This window comes from Acanthochromis polyacanthus, chromosome 1, assembly GCF_021347895.1.
Source record: "Acanthochromis polyacanthus isolate Apoly-LR-REF ecotype Palm Island chromosome 1, KAUST_Apoly_ChrSc, whole genome shotgun sequence".
Taxonomy (NCBI): domain Eukaryota; kingdom Metazoa; phylum Chordata; class Actinopteri; family Pomacentridae; genus Acanthochromis; species Acanthochromis polyacanthus.
This window is the reverse complement of record NC_067113.1, coordinates 23,196,013-23,215,816: the sequence shown is the minus strand read 5'-3', so window position 1 is coordinate 23,215,816 and position 19,804 is coordinate 23,196,013. Positions and strand designations below refer to the sequence as shown.

The 19,804-nt window shown below is 39.5% G+C and overlaps 1 protein-coding gene across 2 annotated transcripts; it reads left to right on the top strand.

Annotated features, from left to right (window-relative positions):
• The first annotated feature begins 1,524 nt into the window (after window positions 1–1,524).
• Window positions 1,525–19,341, top strand: kcnk10b (potassium channel, subfamily K, member 10b). 2 transcript variants are annotated; one of them, XM_022214795.2, is made up of 7 exons: window positions 1,525–1,668; window positions 5,693–6,108; window positions 13,424–13,541; window positions 15,668–15,828; window positions 16,092–16,284; window positions 16,380–16,522; window positions 17,140–19,341. In XM_022214795.2, coding segments are annotated over exons 1-7 (1,683 nt in total). In that variant the 5' UTR covers window positions 1,525–1,667; the 3' UTR covers window positions 17,791–19,341. The 2 variants fall into 2 exon arrangements, with proteins under 2 accessions (XP_022070487.1, XP_022070480.1); XM_022214788.2 differs by lacking the exon at window positions 1,525–1,668 and adding an exon at window positions 1,713–2,261.
• The last annotated feature ends 463 nt before the right edge of the window (window positions 19,342–19,804 follow it).

The window sequence follows — 19,804 nt, the reverse complement described above, 5'->3', positions numbered from 1 at the left end:
ACATCTGACGACTGTGGTGAGAAACAGGATGCACCCCTAAATCAACATAACACAGAGTTTCTCTTCTGGGATAACAGAAGGCACTCACTGATATCGGTTAATTTATGGAAACCTAACGTAACATATGGCTTCCCTTCAATGACAGGCCCCACTTCACTTTACGATCTCCCAGGCACAGAAGCCACTTTAACACAAACAGTCCCAGACAAAAACACATCTCAGGTCAGAGACCACCTGCTTACATAAGGAAAAAGGAAATGTATGTTTTCCCACAAGTTACTGGTCAGATACTACAACAGACAAAACAGATTCCATTCTATTAACTTATTAAGTAACACATGTCTCAGATGAGATACTACACCCGCAAAAGATTGTGACTTTCAAAGTGGTAATGTAACATGCAAAATGTGAAACTGGCTGGACAGTGTTGTACTATTGGATAGTATCAGTATCCGCTTAACGGACGCAAACAGATGCAAATTGATCAATTAATGCTTCACACTAAAACTTAATGACATTAGATATGAACGTTATCTGAGCCAGTAATGTTTTCTAATGCGAGTTAAGTCTTGTTAACTCCAGTGAAATCCTCTAAAATGAACAAAGCTTAACTTGCATTTTATAAGTACAGAAAATAACAGGTATTTTACATTTTTGCTAAACTGAGGAACAATGAAGATGCAGATTCAGCCTGTATAGTGACAATCCAGTAACGAAATGTGTCTGGACACAACATCACACTTCTAGTCTTTGAGGCCGTGTTACACTTTACATGTCATTTTGCTGTCTGAATGAATCTAATGTGACTTTTGGTCTTGTTATTCACTAAATCTCAAAGAAGATTTTATGCTGTTTGTCTTAGCAGGAAAGGCACAGGTAGAAAAAAACAACTGGTTATTGTTCTGAATAAAACAGCAAATAGCGGGCAGTTACACCTGTGTTCAGTGCCCATGTGCTGAATTCTGCTGTTATCTTTTATTTTCAATGCTGTTTTACTTGCTGAATCCATTTACTGCACAATGTGCTTGTTTGCTTGTTTTTTTTCTCCTATTGTGTTCTGTTCAATTTGTGCTATAAAAAAACTCAAAATATTTGTTATTTTGCACTTGCACCTTATAGTTTTGCGATCATCACTGTATAATTATGACAAAACTAAAAAAGACTATTGCTATTTTATTTAATTATTAGGCATTAAAAAATGAATAAAATGTCTATTGAAATCAGTGAAATGATAAAAATAAATAAATAAATAAATAAAACAGAATTAAAATAAATTATGAATGAAACAAGACATTAGCCACATGTAGTCTACAATGAAAAGTCTTACGTTTTGGATGAATTTCATCATTACAAAGGGCAAAAAGTACCCATTAGCTGGGATGTACTTACATTTTTTAAAGTAGCCTCTTTATAAACTGTCTCCTACAGTCTGCCCAACCATCTGACACAGTACACGGTTCAGGAGCCTAACCGGATGAAGGAGGTGACGTGTTTTAACAACTGAACTCAATAAATAATTCATTTTCCCATACATGTGAATGATGTAATGGTTAAAGTCAGGCGCTGATTTGGTGTTTTACATCCCCTACTTGCCTTCCTGCGCCATGTGCTCAGTCGCCGGTTGCCAAACGATGAGAGGATAACCCCGTTTGGAGCCAACATACAAGAGTGAGTATCGATTTCAGCAATTCGTGGAAATGTAGCTGATGCAAAGCTCGATTCACATTTACAGTAAAAGCAGGTGGAGTGGTGCGCTTTGGGTGATGAAGGGAGGAGAGCTTCATCTCCCGTTGTTCTTGCTTGGCTGGTGTAACGCGTGCGTAAAGTTGCCTGGTTGGACGCGCTCCGGCTGTGTTTTTGGACCGGACCACTGCCGTGTGTGTGTCTGAGAGTGAGATGGGATGTGGTTTGGACCGACGGTCTCAGTGAGAAAGGTGTCACAAGTAGCTCAGTCTGTCAGACGAACGTCACGCGTCCAGGCGAGGTGGAGAAAAAAAGAGGAGGGGGTACCGGGAGGGCAGACAATGCGGTTCTGCGACGCGCTGATTCCTCTTTACAATTTACACCCACTTCCACGCAAACAAGATGAGGATGCGCCGAAGATGCCGGAGAGGAATTTCTCGTGATTTTTGTGTTATTGTGTGATTTGGCAGTCGTGCTGAATAAATTTAGACTACTGACATTTTGACTGAGAACAAAAACAAAGATGAAATTTCCGATAGAAAACCCGAGGAAACAAGTTAACTGGGACCCAGAACAAGGTTAGTGAATTATGTTTTCTACTAACTTTAAAATATCTGTAATCTAATAGGGGGCTACTCCTAATCTCAGTAACATCTCGTGGAGCAAGCTGAGACGCAATCGCATCAGACTACCTCTTTCACCGACTTACAAAGCTTTCATTTGTTATTTATTTGCGTGTTGTTTTTTATTAGTAGAGACGTTTCTCGTATTTGCTTCTGCAAAACAAAAGAAACATTTATTGAAGACAAAGAGGCTGGGGTTTTTATATTCTCCATCCTTCCTTTGCTCAATTGAAGCTGCAATACAGCGCTGCTGGATGCAGGGTTCAATAGTGTCAAGCGAGCAGAAATAACAACGAGTGAGACTGTAGAAGTTGTGAAAATACAAGTATTGAACTTTACTGCTTTCTCTACACCAGGTTATACTTTCCAATAATAGTACTTTTACATGATCCATAGTCTCTATTTAAATTAAAAATGCTGAAAGATGCTGTTAAAATGCTGTTAAAAGGTACAACGAGGAACAGGCTGCGTAACCTCATCAGCAAAGTTTTTATTTTGAAATAATTTTTGCCGGAAGGGTTGGTCTCCATGTGTTATTCAGAGCGACTTGACGCTTCATTTTGAGGCTCAGCTGGTGAATTTAAACGCCTACAACCTGTCCAGTACATTCTGGAATAACTGGGCCGAGAGCCAAACTTAGCCAACCTGAAATTCTACATGTTTACTATCACTAAACTTAGGTTGTGGAGTTTTTTCATCTAATTCCCACACAAAATATGGAGGTTCAGCATTCTGAAATGTTGACAAAAACAATAGCGACATCACAAATGTACCTCATCAAAGGCACACACACACACACACACACACATATATATATATATATATATATATATATATATATATATATATATATATATATATATATATATATATATAAAAGCATTTCCTCTGTTCTGACCAGACATACTGGAGGCAGAGAGTGAAGGCTAAAAGAGAGCATCCGAAACTATCAGATAAAAAGCCCCGCTTTCCACTCAGGCCTTATTTAATTTGCAAAAATCAATGTGGAGCTGTTTCTGTGGCTCGGAATGGATCTTAGATTAATGGCACATTGCCTCAGAAATGTGAAATGCAAACCAAACTGTGTTCATTTCAGTTTGGCTTTTTATTGCATGATCTAAATTATAGATTCTTAATAGTTATGTGTAATTATTAATATTTTTGACACCTAAATAGACTGAACTGAATAAATATGTGATTTACAGCTTTCTCCCCTTATAGCTCCTGCTACCCTGCTTTATAGCTCATTTATTCAATTTCACTCACGAGAGGAGATGAAAAGCAATTAAGGACTCAGGAAGAAAAGTTATGGACTTCTTTTGACACTATTTGCAATTCATTTACCAGTAGGTGCTCTTCTGCATCCATGGAAGTGACCTCACTAAATACAGCATGAGGTACTGATCACACATCTGTTAACTGCTTCACTTCTTGGTCTTAATTTTCTAATTCATCTCATGTTCTAAAAATAACTGGCACCGCCCTTTCAGAAACATATACTATAACCTGAAAGGATTCGCTTTGCACCATGCCTATAAGCTTGTGGCACCACTTTGCTGTTATTGATTCACTCATGATAAAGGGATTAACTAACTAGATTCATAGCTCCTGGATCAGAGAGTCAGACACTTCCTGGACGTCCTTGACTCATCATTTGTGTGTGTGTGTGTGTGTGTGTGTGTGTGTGTGTGTGTGTGTGTGTGTGTGTGTGTGTGTGTGTGTGTGTGTGTGTGTGTGTGTGTACACTGCATTTATTTCACCATACCCCATAAGCGATGCTCATCCCATTAAACAAAAGTGAGCCTCCATCAACCAAATCCATTTCTCTTTCCTACCTTTGAGGGTTGCATCATAACAGACCACAGGCTCCGCCCATGGCTCCGAGGCTCTCCATGTACTCCTATCTGAGAGAAGCGGGGGCGTCCGAGGTGAAGGCCAGAGTTCTGGAAAGCTTATACAAGGCTTTATATACATTAAGGGAATCTAAATTTGCCTGCCTCCTTGGTGCTGTTTGCTTCATGGTTGACCTGCTGCAGCACACATACATTTATTACAAAACTCACCGAGAAGACAGTGGTCAATAGTGGTACTTATCCCTCTCTCATGCCCTGTTGGAAAAATTGAATCTTGCTTCTCTGCGAAGAGAATAACTCAATTTTCACCTCCGCCTAACATCGGGATACTATGAGGGGTGTCAGTGGAGTGTTTCTAAATGATTGTGTGATCTTCATCCAGTCATTTAAGGCTGCTGATTCACTTTTCCAGATTTTTTCAATTAATGTTATTTAATGATGAGATCATAAAAGTATGAGTTTTCATGATATGTCACTTTTTTTTATGAAAGAAAACTATATATATAAACTAAGGACATTTCTAAGTGACCCCAAACTTTTGAACAGTAGTGTATATATATATTGTTTTGTTTTTTACAGTCAATGTGTAAATTAATGTACTTTTCTGTGACTTTACTAGATATTATATGAAATCCAACATAACAATTTTAAAAATTATTTAGCATTTTTGTAAAAAAAAAGTTTTTTTTCTGATTTAGATTCTATAAAAACAGTCTAAATATACAATCATATGCTGTTAAAGAATTAATTAACATTTGTAAAAAATATATCATTTTTTTAAACTTTTTTTTACTGTTAGCATATATTCATTTATATTACTGTAAAAAAAGATAGAGTCATTTTCTGTGATTTTAGTAGATAATATAGGTAATTTCAACTAATAAACAGATAAAATAACAGTAAATAATTCAAAAGCATACTATTACAAACTAAAATAATGTGGATTTTTTTGTCCAGTGTATTGTCTGGTCAGATTTTTAAGGGTACAAAAAGTCTTGCTGTGGTTCAGCTGCACAATGTAGCTTTGTCTGTTGGCTTTATTTGCCCAGAGTCAAAGGGAGAAACTGCTTTTTATAGCTTCATACAGGAGGCAATAGACTTTTTTAATTGCTGTGATGAGCTCATGTTTATGTCGGGATAAAGCAATGCCTCCTTGCTGTTATTAGATGTGAAATGTAGGTCATAGGAAAGCTAAAAGGTGGGAGTTATTACTGTTATTAAACTCATATCACACATTAATTTTAACTTTCTCATTATCTGTCGCCACAGATTGGTTATCAGAGTCTGAGACAAATGACACACGCAGGGATCTGGAAAGAAATCAGCACAGCAAATGAAGAAAATGTCCCTGTGCAGTCATTTCAAATGCATTTCTTAAAGCTTAAGCACCACTTACAAAACAACTGGCAAGGCTTGTTCGCCTACAACAATCATAAGACAAAGGGTAATGTTTTCTGTCTTGTTACCCTTAAACAAAAAAGTAAATAACGTGCATTTATTCTATCTTCTCTTCCGTGTCACTCTCTTTCTTAGTGGCGGTTCAGACCAACCTGGTCCCTCCTAAAAAGGCCCAGCCGGGGGTGGTGAAGTCCAGTCTAGTGCAGGCAAGCGTGGCCACCATGCAGAACCCGATGGGCTGTGACCCAAAGGCCAATGGTCACTGTCCGCTGCCTCGCCTGTCCATCTCCTCCCGCTCCGCTAGCATGGTGGCCAGTATGGACGCCAGCTTTGACGGCTCGACCACGGTGCTGCACTCAGTGATGAAATGGAAGACGGTGGTGGCGGTGTTCGTCGTGGTTGTTCTCTACCTGGTCTGTGGAGGTCTGGCTTTCAGGGCTCTGGAGCAGCCGTTTGAGAGCAGCCAGAAGACCAGCATCACCCTGGAGAAGGCCAAGTTCCTGGAAAGATACCCATGTGTCATTCCTCTCGAGCTGGATGCCATCATCGAGGTGAGTGGAGATGAGACTTAGAATTTATTAAACAGTGTCAATTTGTTGTGTCCTCTTTCTACATGTTTGACAGCTTTGCATTTAGTTTGTAGGGGGAAAAGTGAATGAAAGTGATCTGATAAATAATGATGAGTGTCAGTCTATTCAGTCTGTCAGATAAGGGAGGAAAGTCAGAGGACCTTTATAGCGGCAGTTTTTTTTAGATGTGATTACATCAGGGGTAATTAAGATATCTTGCATAATTAATTCCTGTTTCAATTAGCTTGTCACATGATCCTAAAAAGACTAAATTATCACTTCCTACACTTCCTTTCCATCCTTTCAGCAAATGAGGCCTTTGAATCACAATAGGAAATTTAAAATTATTCTCACTTAGATCATTTGTATTTATGACAAACTAGTCTAAACTTAGAGCAACTTACAATAAAACTTTTATAATAATGGTAATGTATCAAATGACAGTGTAATAAACAGTGACAGTGAGAGAGGGCTCACTCATAGCAATGAACTTACAGAGACTTATCAGTAGAATCTGCAACTTCATGGAGCTTTATGTTGAATTTCTGATCACTTCAGCAGCAACACAATGCAAACAACTCAGAGATCATCACATGTGACAATAAGTGTTTATACATGGATGCTGACATGATGAGTAACCCTAATGTTTGCTGCCAGTTTAACTCATTAATGAAGATAACGGGAAGTTATTCATGAAGAACTTCAAATTAAGATTGTGTAAGTGCTTCACTTGGAGTAGTTTTGGTGCTGTTGCTGCAAAAACTGGAGCTTGAACATGATGTTTTTAGATGAACAGTCATCCATAATCTGACTCCACTGCTTTGGTATCCAGTGGTCGGAGAAGAGTTTGTGTGCCCACCGTTTCCATTTTTACTGAACAAATTGTAGTATCTTGTGTCACATTTGTCATCCTTGACTTTTACTTTAGTGCTACACTATTTAGATGTACTTCATATCTAAATGTGAATGTGGGTGAGATGCATACTGTACTCACATAATTGAAGGTAGTTGAGATTTTACAAGGGTTACACTCAGATCAGTCACAACTCTTTCACCAAAAGTGTTCTCATGGCAAAAATAACGCCCATTTACGGACTTAAACAACAACAAAAAATCATTCGCTTTCTTCTAGCAATGCGAATGAGATAATAAATGGATTATACTGTGTCTAAAGCACCATCAGATGACAGGCTCTGAAGCATCTGAACCCCCGCTGCTTCACAACAGGACCGTCCTCGAGCCACAAGCACAAGAATAACTCTAGGGTCACCACAGAGATAGCCCTTATTCTCAATGACACTTCACATCTGTTGGAAGATACACCACAGCAGCGCATGCGGTATTATATATATTACATAACAGTGCATGAAAGTAATCTCTGAGAGAAGGGCAAGTAAGAGCCTTCTTCCTATATGGCATTTATCCTCTGTGAGAACGGTCAGTCGCAGTGACCTTTATGCTGTAGTCACAACAGAGAATTGTAATCGCAGCTCTATATCGATTTTGTTGTTCAGTTTGTGTGTAAAGAAAAAGTAACACTAATAAAACAGACCTAGTTTTTATACTTGTAATAGATAGCTCTTTTGAGAAATAACTAAGTTGCATCTTAAAACTCTCTATAATAACTGTATTAGTACAGTGTGAAATTCCAGAGTGCTGCTTTAACAACGCCCACACGTTTTAAATAAGGAAACTAGCTCATGGTCATAACAGCAGGGTTGTATTTATTGTAAGAAATATTGGAAGCCAAGATTTTCTTCTTTCTATCAGAACTGTGTGTGATGTTGCTTCTGGGCAATTTTAACAAAAATGTTATTAAAAATCAGGGTTTTGAAGAACCAGGATCTACACAAAAGTGTGTGTCCATGAAGTGAAATACATTTTCGATAGGAATTAACTATCCTGTGTTTGATATCTTAAATATGAAGGTGTACACAATTGCATGTTGTTCAAAACATGACTGATATCACCTGATACTGTGACATATTGTTGATTTAAGCCGACCCGTAGCACACTGTGTTCCACATTTTATCAGCACAGCTTGTGAAACTTTCTTCCTCAGTCAATACTTGTGTTCAGTGGACTAGATAACAAGCAGGTCGACAAAAAGAAGCATTCACATCAGACTGCAACTTAACCGTGCGTTTTACAGTGTCTTTTTCCACTGTCAGCTGCTTTATAACACAGAGCGTGACGATGCTTCACGCTGCTCTCTGGCATCGCACCCAGAATTATCGGTCAGGCTTTAAGGTCACTGCATCAAACTGACACGTACAACTGGAAAAGGGATTGGAAAATGATTTGAGACTCACCACTGTGCAGTTTGCTGAGTGAAAAGTTTGATTTGTGAGGGGATGCAAGGATAGAACATTGCTTTATATCGACTTCAGATTTTCAGCAAGAACAGATAGGGACATTTTGTTCCAATAACAATCAAAAGAATTGACCAACACAAGAATTAAAACATTAGTATCTAATTAGCAGAAATAAAAAAAAGCATCATACTGATGTCAAGAGAGCAAAAAAGACCTTTTTGGAATAATGTTCTTTCCATGTTTCCTTCTTGTAAACTGAGAATAGTTAGGACAAGACTCACATTAGTGCCACAGTGGGCCCCTGTGATTCTCTTAAGTTTGAAATATCCCTAAAGAGAAAACTGTACGAATGGCATTTGATGTGCTCCACTTTCCACTAGAACGCCTCCATTTGATGTTAACATCTTCCAACCTGCTCTGGTGAGTAGTGGACTGAATATCTATTTCTCTCCTTCTCCACGCCCACCTGTGTTTTTTTATTCTTCCTCAAAGAGGCATCCTTGGATTTTTCCTCCCTTGCGGTGCTCAACCTATGAGCTTTCAAAGGCACTATCACGACTTTGTAAAAATCAATGACAGTGTTTCCTAAGGAGAAGTGTGGAAATTAAAACCTTTAGCATGGTGTGCCTGGGGTCCAGAGGGAATCAATTATTCATCGCACAGGCCAGCAGTCACACAACTCCTGCTGCTCGGAGCACAAGTACAAGCAGCAGCAGCTGAATCTCTAGACTAGATTGTCTTCTGGACAAATGATCAGATTCAGGCATTAGAGATATAAGATGGCAAATCAGTAGACCTCAGAGATAAGGAGCCAAGAGGGTGAAATTTGAGAAAATCGTTTACAGTATTACATCTGGCAGATTTTGTTCGGTTTTTGAACAACGTGCTTATTTGCTGTTTTGTAAAACTGTCATAAACTTGTCATATTTGCTTTGAGATATAACCTGTTTACTAAGTGCCTGCTTTGATTATACAGTAGGCATAGTTTATATAAGTACAATTCATTCTGAAAAGCCAGCATATTTCAGAAGCCCCTATTAAGTTTGTTTTAACATTTCTGCATGACTGTACAAAATGTCATAAAATTTAAAGTTCGACTGCATAAAATCCATAGAAGATGTGAAAACACAGATATAAATGAAAAATATTCAAAGGCTTGTGACCTGTTTGAATGAAATGTATGCTGTAAAATACGCCAGAGCTACAGGGCTCCAAAGATCGCTGGGTTTTGACAGCTGTCTGGCTGACTTTCCATTCATTTCTAAGGGGATTGTTAATACAGTTTTTTTTGTTACGAATTTCATAAAATGACAAATCATTACCAAAAGACAAAGCACACCATTCCTGATCAAGCCACATGTTTTGATATATCATTTGTACGGGTTTTCTTAATACTGCGGGGTGAAAATCTTGTTGGAGAAATTTATAATAAGACAAAGCCCGAGCAACAAAAATGAAGGTGCTTCAGTACTTATGCATTGCCACACTTAATTACTGTACAGATATGTAACGTGCATTTTTCTCAGCTAAGTCAATGCAAGAAAGTAAACTGTCATTTCCCCTGAAATGTCATTTTCTGTAAATCAGAAGAGATAATGTAGATTCCACTGAGTTATGAAGATATTTCAGCACTAAGTGTTGCAGAAATAACAAATACCAAGCCATGTGTCAAGCTCACGCTGACAAATAACACAATTTTTTTTCCCCTCCTGCTATCTCAAGAAAAGGCCTTCAGGACACGCTCCTTCACAAGTACTCCATCAAAAAGCCTGTCTGGTCCTCTAACAGGTCCCTTTATCGGTCTGTTCATGCTGTGTCAAGCCTGTCACTCAACTACTAGAGCTTCTGTGGGGACACAGCAGTGGTGACTCACTGTTGTCAAACTGTTTGGTGGAGGAGTTAACAGAAAAAATGGCAACCTTGAGTAGCATGTACATGCATGAGACGGAGGGAGGAGACAATATTTTACAGAGGCAGCTCTCGTTAAGGTGTGCTCCACAGCGTGTGTTGCCGTAATGTGTGTCAGCTTGTGTCTCGGCATGTCTGTTGACCTCCTCATGTCTGCCTCGGTATCTGTGTTGTCCACACACCCACTGGCTGCCCACGGAGACAGCAGACCTAATTTGCTTTCCAGTACCGTATGGATGACTCACGCTGAGGCACAATGTGAAGCCACGCTGTTATTGACACCAGTCAAACCCCATTTGTTGAGGAGTCACTTTCCTACACATAAGCTTTTGACTTGACTGAGACACCTGCAGTAAAACTACGTCAGGATGTGCAACCTACACCATCATCATTTGTACCAGTATAGATTATTTTCTTTGGAAATGATTCTGAAAAAGCCAAACCTCCATCTGTGATGGACCTCAGTCTTCCCATATGGCAATAAGCTTCAGGGCTTCAAGGTGATTTAAGGTATAGCTATAGATATTAGTCATGGTGAAAGTGCTGCAGAGGAGAGTGCTTGGCACTGAGTCACAGCGAGGTTGGGTGAAGGAGAGTGAAGCACCATGCTGGCTGGATAACTGCCGTCACCTGCTGTGGGGCAGGAAGGCACATTGAGAGCATAAAAATCTGCAGTGAGTTTGATTGCTCTCTAATGATCCTGCAGTGAGAAATGTGAAAGCACACAAGCTGTCACAAGTGCTCGGTGGCAACTGTACGTCTGCAAGAGTGTATGCATGCTGATTCCTTGGTGGAATCAAAATAGAAGATGCTGTGCGAAAGAAAAACACCATTTGTCTTGGTAATTAATGTGCCGCAACACAAAATTGGCATCCTCAAAAGTGCATGTGCGAAAGGAGGGTTTTTCACATCTCTAATGCAGCATGAACTTGGCTGTGAAAAAGGCACGAGACAAAAATAGACCGCCTCATAAAGAATTCAGATACATTGTGCAGCTATTTATAGCGCTCCCTTGACTCCAGAATTAGGCTATTTGGGGTTTTATTATATAATTACCACTTTGATATTTCCCCCATAAAGTATCTGACTCTGCTAAAACATGTGAAATAGCATTATTGCAATTGGCTAAATTTAGATGCAAAACCAGTCTCACTGGGGGGCTGCGCTGATGGAGCTGAGGTAATCACATGCAAGATTATGAGTAGGCATGTGCGGCGATGCGTTCAGAAATGGTCCTACGCTCTGTCTGATTTGAAATGTATGTCACAAGAGTTGATGCATATTTTATTATATGGACGTGCATCTCACTAAAAGCCTGCACGGGCAGATTGGGGGGTTGCTTTGAATGAAGAAGCTATAAACCTCATAGGAATGCTGATACATTCACTGAAGCCATTTCTTACCAAAGACACTCCTCGCAGTGACTTTCATGTCAGCAGAAATGTTTAATGAAACCCACAGGCAACATTCTGTACCACAAATTTCTATACAGATGCAAAAATAAATGAAGAAACTGAAGAAGCTTCTTGGATGGGAGGTTTATTGAAGCTCCAAGGATTACCATGACCTCGATGATTGAGAATCTGCACAGATATATCCTCACAAAATGCTCATAAACGGGGAAATTAGAAAGAATACAAGATACTGGAATAAGTTTTCATGGCTGCGTAATGGAGCACAGGAGACCATCAGTGAGAATAATGATGCAGTGAATGCTTTCCAGACACGAGGCAGTCTGGGAATATAGAAAAGCTGATGGACGAAAGCAAAAGGGCTGAGGCTGAAGAGAAGCGAGATAATGATTTTTGAACTGCAATTGAAGGTCTTTGTGGATTTAATCTACGGGTGGAGAGGAGAAACGGCTGCATTCGAAGAGACAGACACGGAATAATTTAAACCCATCTCGTGCCATATGTTTGTGCATAAAACAAGTCAACATTAGCAGTAAAATGGGAAATATGGTGTGGTTTTCAGGCATTAGGTAGATTTGTTCATGCACTGTGCAACAGCAGTTTTCCACCTTTCATTTAGACATTACTTGCACATATGTGTATTTTGAGAAAGAGGCTATTTTGTGGATACAAAAGGCTGTGTTCTGGGGCAGCAACCCCAACAAAAAGGTGCAAGATAAATCCGAATTTAGAATTCAAATAAAATAGGAGAAAATGGAACTTTTGCTAAACTGGTTATAAGTGATAAACCTATATACATCTAGCCAGAAGGGGTTGCAAACAGACATTGTGTTTGTTGTAAGCTCACGTGCCAAAAAGATTGGGATTGCTGTTGTGGATTTTAGCAATTAGAGCTCGATACATAACAGATGCATGCAAAATGTTTAATAATAAAATTGCTTTATTAATGCCCATTACAATTCTCATTCTGCTAGTTTCTAATTAGTTTGGACTCCGTAATTTAGACAAATAGTGTTTTGTTAAACAGTAACACAGTATAATAAAATTCTGCTGAGATATAATTATACCAAAATTATTGAATTAATCATAACTCGATCCACAAAGCTCCGCTGCTTGTTATTGCAGCCTTAGAATAATCAAATTCCCCATTTGATTCACATCCCTCCACTACTTTCAGGACTTTCTTAGCTTTTTTTCTTGTTCTCATTTTGTTTGTTATCTGCAAGTGACTTTCCAGGTTGATGCCGAAGATAGCAACACTTGATCCATCCTGAGTTACCTCACAAGTGTTATATAATCAGTGGTAGGGGTCACTCATGAATAATTAAAAACATGTAACAAACACCGATACACACAAACATTGATGGGAGGTGGGTTAATTACTCTTTCTGGTCACACAGTCAGGGTTTTGTGTAGCGAAATCAAAACAGCCATGTGCTTGTTGAGCTGCCATCAGATTAGCTGGCATTAAATCATACCTCTTGATTACTCTTTGTATAAGAATTCAGTAGCAAAATTGGAGGCAGGTGCTACGAAGGGTTTTGGCTGCTTCTCGGTCCAACAGTGTGTCTCTGTTTATTTGGGTTAGATCTTGCTGTGAAGCTGTAATACCTGCTTTTGTTGTCATTGTTATTTATGCTTTTTTATTTTTAATCTTTCCAGCATGCCATAGACGCTGTGAGCCCAGGAGTGAGGCCTATTGGAGACACGTCGTACAATTCAAGTAACTGGGACCTGGGCAGTGCCTTTTTCTTCGCTGGAACTGTCATCACAACCATAGGTGAAAGATTTAAAGTCTCTCTCCTGGCATTATATAAACCCATAAAATCATCTCTACTCATCAAAATAACACATTTACACGTTTTTTCCCGCATCAAAATAACGCCTTTGTGGCTTAGATGCAACTCTACACTGTCGCCTCCGTTAGTATGCACAGATCTGGTGTCCATGCCTCTTTCTCCATCCTGCCGCTTGCTGCAGCTTAAGCACACCAGTTCACCAATGATTCTGCTCAAACACTACAAAAGTACTCTGCTATCCAATGAAAAGTTATGACATTGGAATAATTCAGTCATGCATGCATGAATCAGAAACTGATTAATGACACAGACAGCCATGCCTTACAGGACGGGATTGGTTCCTTAGGTTTGTTATGTATGGAACCCTGATTGTATGAATCCATGTTTTTGAGACTGCAGTCAGTACACTGTAGCTCTAACACAGAAATGCTCAGCCAAGGTGGTCATGGTACATAATATGTCTTTTAGCATTTAAAAAAAAACACCATATGGACATGTAAACAAGGTAAAAATAAATAAATAAAATCAATCTTTAAAGAATTCTCTCTTTAATACACTAAAATTAGTTAAACCTTCTATTTTTGACAGTCAATGCCCCAGAACCCCCAAACTGCATAAAGAACAATTAACATATATATGCAGAAGGTACCATGGATTGCAAGTCTTCTCTTCTATGTACAGTCATAGCAGTCAGTGAATGCTACAATGCTGCCCTTTCATTGTTGTTCATATTATCATGGAAGAGAGATGGTGCTAATACTGCTGATCAGATGTTGTCCAGCAGTCAAAAACATTTTACTCAAAGTGTTCTGTGTTTAACAAATGACCTGAGATAATAATTCTGAGATAATATTATTAATAACACATGCATTGCCCTCCAAACATGTCTAAGCAACAGAGTGAAATTTTCCTTCACAATCTCTCTATTTGTCAAAGATGTTTTCTCATTGCAAATCCCTGTAAATGTGCGTAAATCGCTCTCTGTTATTGCTGCCCTCAGGTGAGTTTGACAAATTGCTTTGCCCTCATAAGGTGATGCTAAATGATGCAAAGCCCAACCGCTGTGGAGTTTAACAACCCGTAAAGCTCTCCGTTCTCAATAATGCTCAGAGAAAAAAAAAACAGACACTGCTGGCATTGATGATGTGGTTTTACTTTAAGTCTTTTTCCTTAAAAGCTTCTGCGGCTTTTGCAAGAAGCACATGTTATAAATAATTTGCGACTGATCACAATTCTTTGAAATGGGAAAGTGAAGCTTTGATCTAATGAAACCATTAGATATACTTAGAAGCCATAATTGTAACATCAAAGCTGATGAAATAAAGTCTGTTTTCTTTCTACTAACTGCATGTACCATTGCTTAAGTGACTGGAAAAACACAATGTCCCTGACCCGTTATTATGGTGCGGTTCACAGATTTAATTAATATAGCATTTGCTGCTGAGCTGTGGCTTTCAGTGGCTTCATTTACTTCACTGCCTGGATAAAAATTGTTGTCTAATATCAGAAGTTAAAATCCAAAACCCAAGGCACCCAGGATTAAATTCAGAAATAAGAATGCCATTTCTGAGACAGCATCAAATGAATCTAAATACAAACCTCTATGAAATATTCATGATCCAACTCAGCTTGATGTGAGAAAACTAGAAGAACAGCATGAAGAGATTGAAAGAGAAGTAAAAGAAAACATGGTACAAGGACAGACTAATTTTCTGGTCACAGCAGGTTAAAAATGCAAACAGCTAAGTAAAATATGCAATATGTTGTGTCTCTTGTTTCCTTGGCATCTTTGTAGTACCTTGTTGTATCATTGTATGCCACTGTAAGGTCACTGTTAACATAATTTGCCTTACAGGGAACCTAATTATTGCCTCTCCTGGAGCTTATTTGAACCATGCTCCAGGAACTGAGAGGTATTACATAAGTCTTCCATTGATTAGGTTGCATAAGGAAGCCTTGATTGTCTTCTGCTTCTCATCTTACTCACCACCTCTTCTCAGCCCCGCTCTCCGTCTTTGTTTTTCCTGTACTTAATGTCATGTTGCCCGACTCATTTTCCTTCCTTTTTTCTTCTCTCTTCTTCTTTCTGCTTTCACTGTATTGACAGGTTATGGAAACATAGCTCCAAGCACGGAAGGCGGAAAGATCTTCTGCATCCTTTATGCCATATTTGGCATCCCTCTCTTTGGCTTCTTGTTGGCGGGGATCGGAGACCAGCTGGGGACCATCTTTGTGAAAAGCATCTTGAGAGTTGAGAAGATATTCAGGGTGAGTTACAAGTACTGCAGCGTAATGTTCTGTCTTTGTACGAGTGTTGTGTTGCCTTGGAGGTTTTACTGCATTTGCAAGTGTATTAAAAAAACAACATCAAAAGTATTATTCTGAAAGTTCCCAAACAACAAGTTATTTTCAACTTTTTAGTTCATGTTTTATTTATATTCCACATAACCATATCCACTCTGTTTCGCTGATTGTCTCCTTTAGATAATCTTGTATTATGTCTAATGCCACCTCGTATTCGGTTTTCTCAGCAAAAACACAAACAGATCAGTCAGACAAAGATAAGAGTGACGTCCGCCATCCTGTTCATCCTGGCCGGCTGCATTGTCTTCGTCACCATCCCTGCTGTCATCTTCAAACACATCGAGGGCTGGACCACGCTGGAGGCGATCTACTTTGTTGTGATCACTCTCACCACAGTGGGAATAGGAGACTATGTGGCAGGTAGAGTCATGCAACAGAAGGCTGTTCACTCACAATGGATTGAGACATTCGTGACTAATTTCTGATCATGCCGGCACTTCTTCCTTTTCCACCAGGTGGAAACCGCGGGATCGAATATATGAAGTGGTACAAGCCTCTGGTGTGGTTCTGGATCCTTGTAGGTTTGGCGTACTTTGCCGCCGTCCTCAGCATGATTGGAGATTGGCTCCGAATGCTGTCCAAAAAGACTAAAGAAGAGGTGGGTTTCTTTTGGTATATTGGTCCTCGCTATATCAGAACAACAGAAAATAAACCTCATTTAGCTGCTGTCTCTGCTACCCCTACTGTTTACCCTCTTGTTTTTCATTTTTGATTGATACTTAGACCTTCTTTGAAGATCCTCTGACAGGCTGCTGGTGCTTTAGAAGTTGAAGATGTTGTTGAATTTTAAGTCGGAAAATAATGTATAAACTAAGCCTCACCTCAGTGTACTGTGAGAGAAGTCCAAATTTCTTAACTGATCCCAAAAAATCTAGAAAACAATTGTGTGGTGTTCAAGACGAAGCTCTAATTTCCTAAGACTGATAAGAATGTGTGAGCTAAGCCTATAGCACAGTGAACTGTTTTTCATTTTAGATGTTAGAAAAGACTAAATTTCATAACGGATTCCAACGTAATATTTCCAAATAGGTAAAAAAACCAACAAAAAAAAACAGCTGTGGGGTCACATTTTCTGGGAATTTACCAGTTTTTGTTGATGAAACACTGATTTGGTATATTTGTTGCCCTGCCGCATTAACAGTATCTCCAAGTTACTAACTAAAAGATTGACATCAGTCATATTATGATCCTTTCGTTTTTGCGCCCTCGTCACAGGTTGGGGAGTTTAAAGCTCATGCAGCTGAGTGGAAAGCAAACGTACGAGCAGAGTTTCGTGAAACGCGGCGACGTCTGAGTGTCGAGATCCACGACAAGCTCCAGAGGGCCGCCACCATCCGCAGCATGGAGCGCCGTCAGCTGGGCCTGGAGCAGCGAGCTCACTCCCTCGACATGCTGTCACCAGAGAAACGGGCCATGTTCGCCAGTCTGGACGCCGGCCGTTTCAAGACTTCCTCCCAGGAGAGTATCGACACCAAACTGAACAACCTGAGGCTCAAGGGGGCCTGCGAGTCGTACGAGCATCAGGGCAGCGAGCAAACACCGCAGACAGCATCTTCCTCGGAGGAGAATCTCTTCAACCTTCGCTTCGGATCACTCACCAAAATGGCCAGGCGCAACAAGAACCGTGAGCTGAGGAGGAACATTCCTGAAGACTTGCGGCGGGCGAGTGTAAGCATAAACAATGGTAGCGGCATGCTGGGAGAGGAGAGGACGGAGGAGGAGGAAGAGGATGGGGAGCAGGATGAAGAAAACAGGGAAAGGAAAGAGGGAAACACCAGTCTGACCAACCTGTCACAGTATGTGATGGATCGCACCAAGTTAAATGGCTTCGCACCAGCACGGGACAAAGACAAAGAGAACGATTAGACATCGAATGAAAGAATACTCGAGTGTAGAGTGCAGAATGTTGAGACGGAGTGAAAGATACTCAGACTGAGTTACAATAAGAGTGCACGGTCCTTTGAGATGTCAAGAAATGTGCCTTTCTGTTTCCTATGCTTAGATTGGAGCTGCTCCCAGGAAATTCAGTCCCCGTGCCATAGCTATGGGAAGAAAATGTGTTGCCAAAAATGAATAAAAGCAAAGAGGCTGTAGTTAAAATACCTCAATACGGATGTTGCTGTAGAAATGGGCTGCATAAGAACTTTAATTTCCACCGGAGCTGTCTCACTCAGCTCTGTTGTCTTTCAGCCCTCCAGGCTCTTATGGGCCACTTGGGTAATGACCATCTGTTCATGCAGATTCTTATTTTTTAACAATGTGGGCCGGACAGCTACAGAGCTGGACTCTTGTCGTTCATCTCCAGGGACATTATCGATCCACACTTTGTCATCTCATACTGCGGTGGCTATTTTTAGCCCAGCTACAAAAGGGACTACCAACGTTTAATGAATGGAAGGTGGGAGGTTGTGTTTTTGCTGGATCAATAGACAACGCGAGTACTTACCTAGATGGCTTGTGCAATTATTACTACATCATATGTGGCTTTGAAAATGTAGCCCGAGGGAAATGCTACTACATACTAAGAGCTTCTGAGAAAAACAAAAAACAACTATTCCCAGTGCATGGTTATTAAAACACAACCATAGCAGTTAACTGACATGATCTAACTTGAAAGCTTGGAGCTGCAGCTGTAATATCTGTTTTAATAAAAATGAAATGTATGGCTTTTATTCATATTTTTTACTGCGTATCCACCGTAGATGACATGTGATTCAGTAATGATCGCTACCGTTTTGTTAATTGTGAATCAGCACAGGCATAAATACAAGCCTACTAAGATTGTCAGCAATGTTGAACACAAATCAGTTTTGTTTGTTTTTTTATTTTGTGTATGACATATGATCACATACAGGTCAAGAGTATTGAAATGAATTTTAATCAATGAATGTGATGCTATCGATTTTGTACTCACGAAGCATGTTTGCATCTCTGTTTACTCTTTTTTCTATCAGACAAGCACCTGAGTTGTATCTTCCATTGAAATGTAAAATATGAACTAAATAGGTCATGTTGCTTTTTTGTATTTCTTTTTTGAAACACAGTCTAACATCATGGTTATAAACATCTTTACACTGAAATGTCTTTGCTTGCAGCTCTTTCAGGTTTACTCACTGAAATGTTGAGCACCTGACTATTTTTAATTTTTTAAAAAACTTTATTCGCATTTTACTTGAAGCCTACTTTGAATTTTACAGAATTATTAAATGTATCACTGGCGTGCTTTGCATGCATTTCTCAAGGTGAATAACACACATGTTGACTGTTTGTTTCTGATAGCATTAATCTTTCCATGACCATGACCTGTGACACATTAAAATGACTGTTTGATGTGTGCAGTTTAATTTATGAAAAGATTGCATTAAATGTAGTGAGTGCCTTTTTCCAGGTAATAAACATGACAAAAGAAACTGAAAATGTGGGTAATGGCTGTACAAACAACAGCATTTGCATGTCAGTGGACAAGAATAGAACTGAAAGGTACATTATAAGGGGATTGCATGTTAAAGGACATTTATTTACCACAATTAAAGTCTTCATTCCGGTTTTCCAAAGGACAGTATGACTTGCTGTGACAGAAGGAAAAGCAAAGGGGCTAATAATGGCAACAAAGTCGGGCTGCTGGAAGGAATTACGGCTCTGTTTTATAAACATTTGTTTGGTATGTTAACACGGTAGCAAAGAATGAGACGAACATAAAGATAATCATGTACACATTTATTTCAGGGTTTCTTCCTCATCTCCTCCGTCTGCTTCTCTTTCTCTGTGAGCTGCAGGACACTCAGAGATGGTACATCTTCTACTGATCACTATAGCTAATGCATCTAACCTCAGAGGCTCAAGACAGAAAGAGTGATGCCATGGTAACCAGCCTAACTAC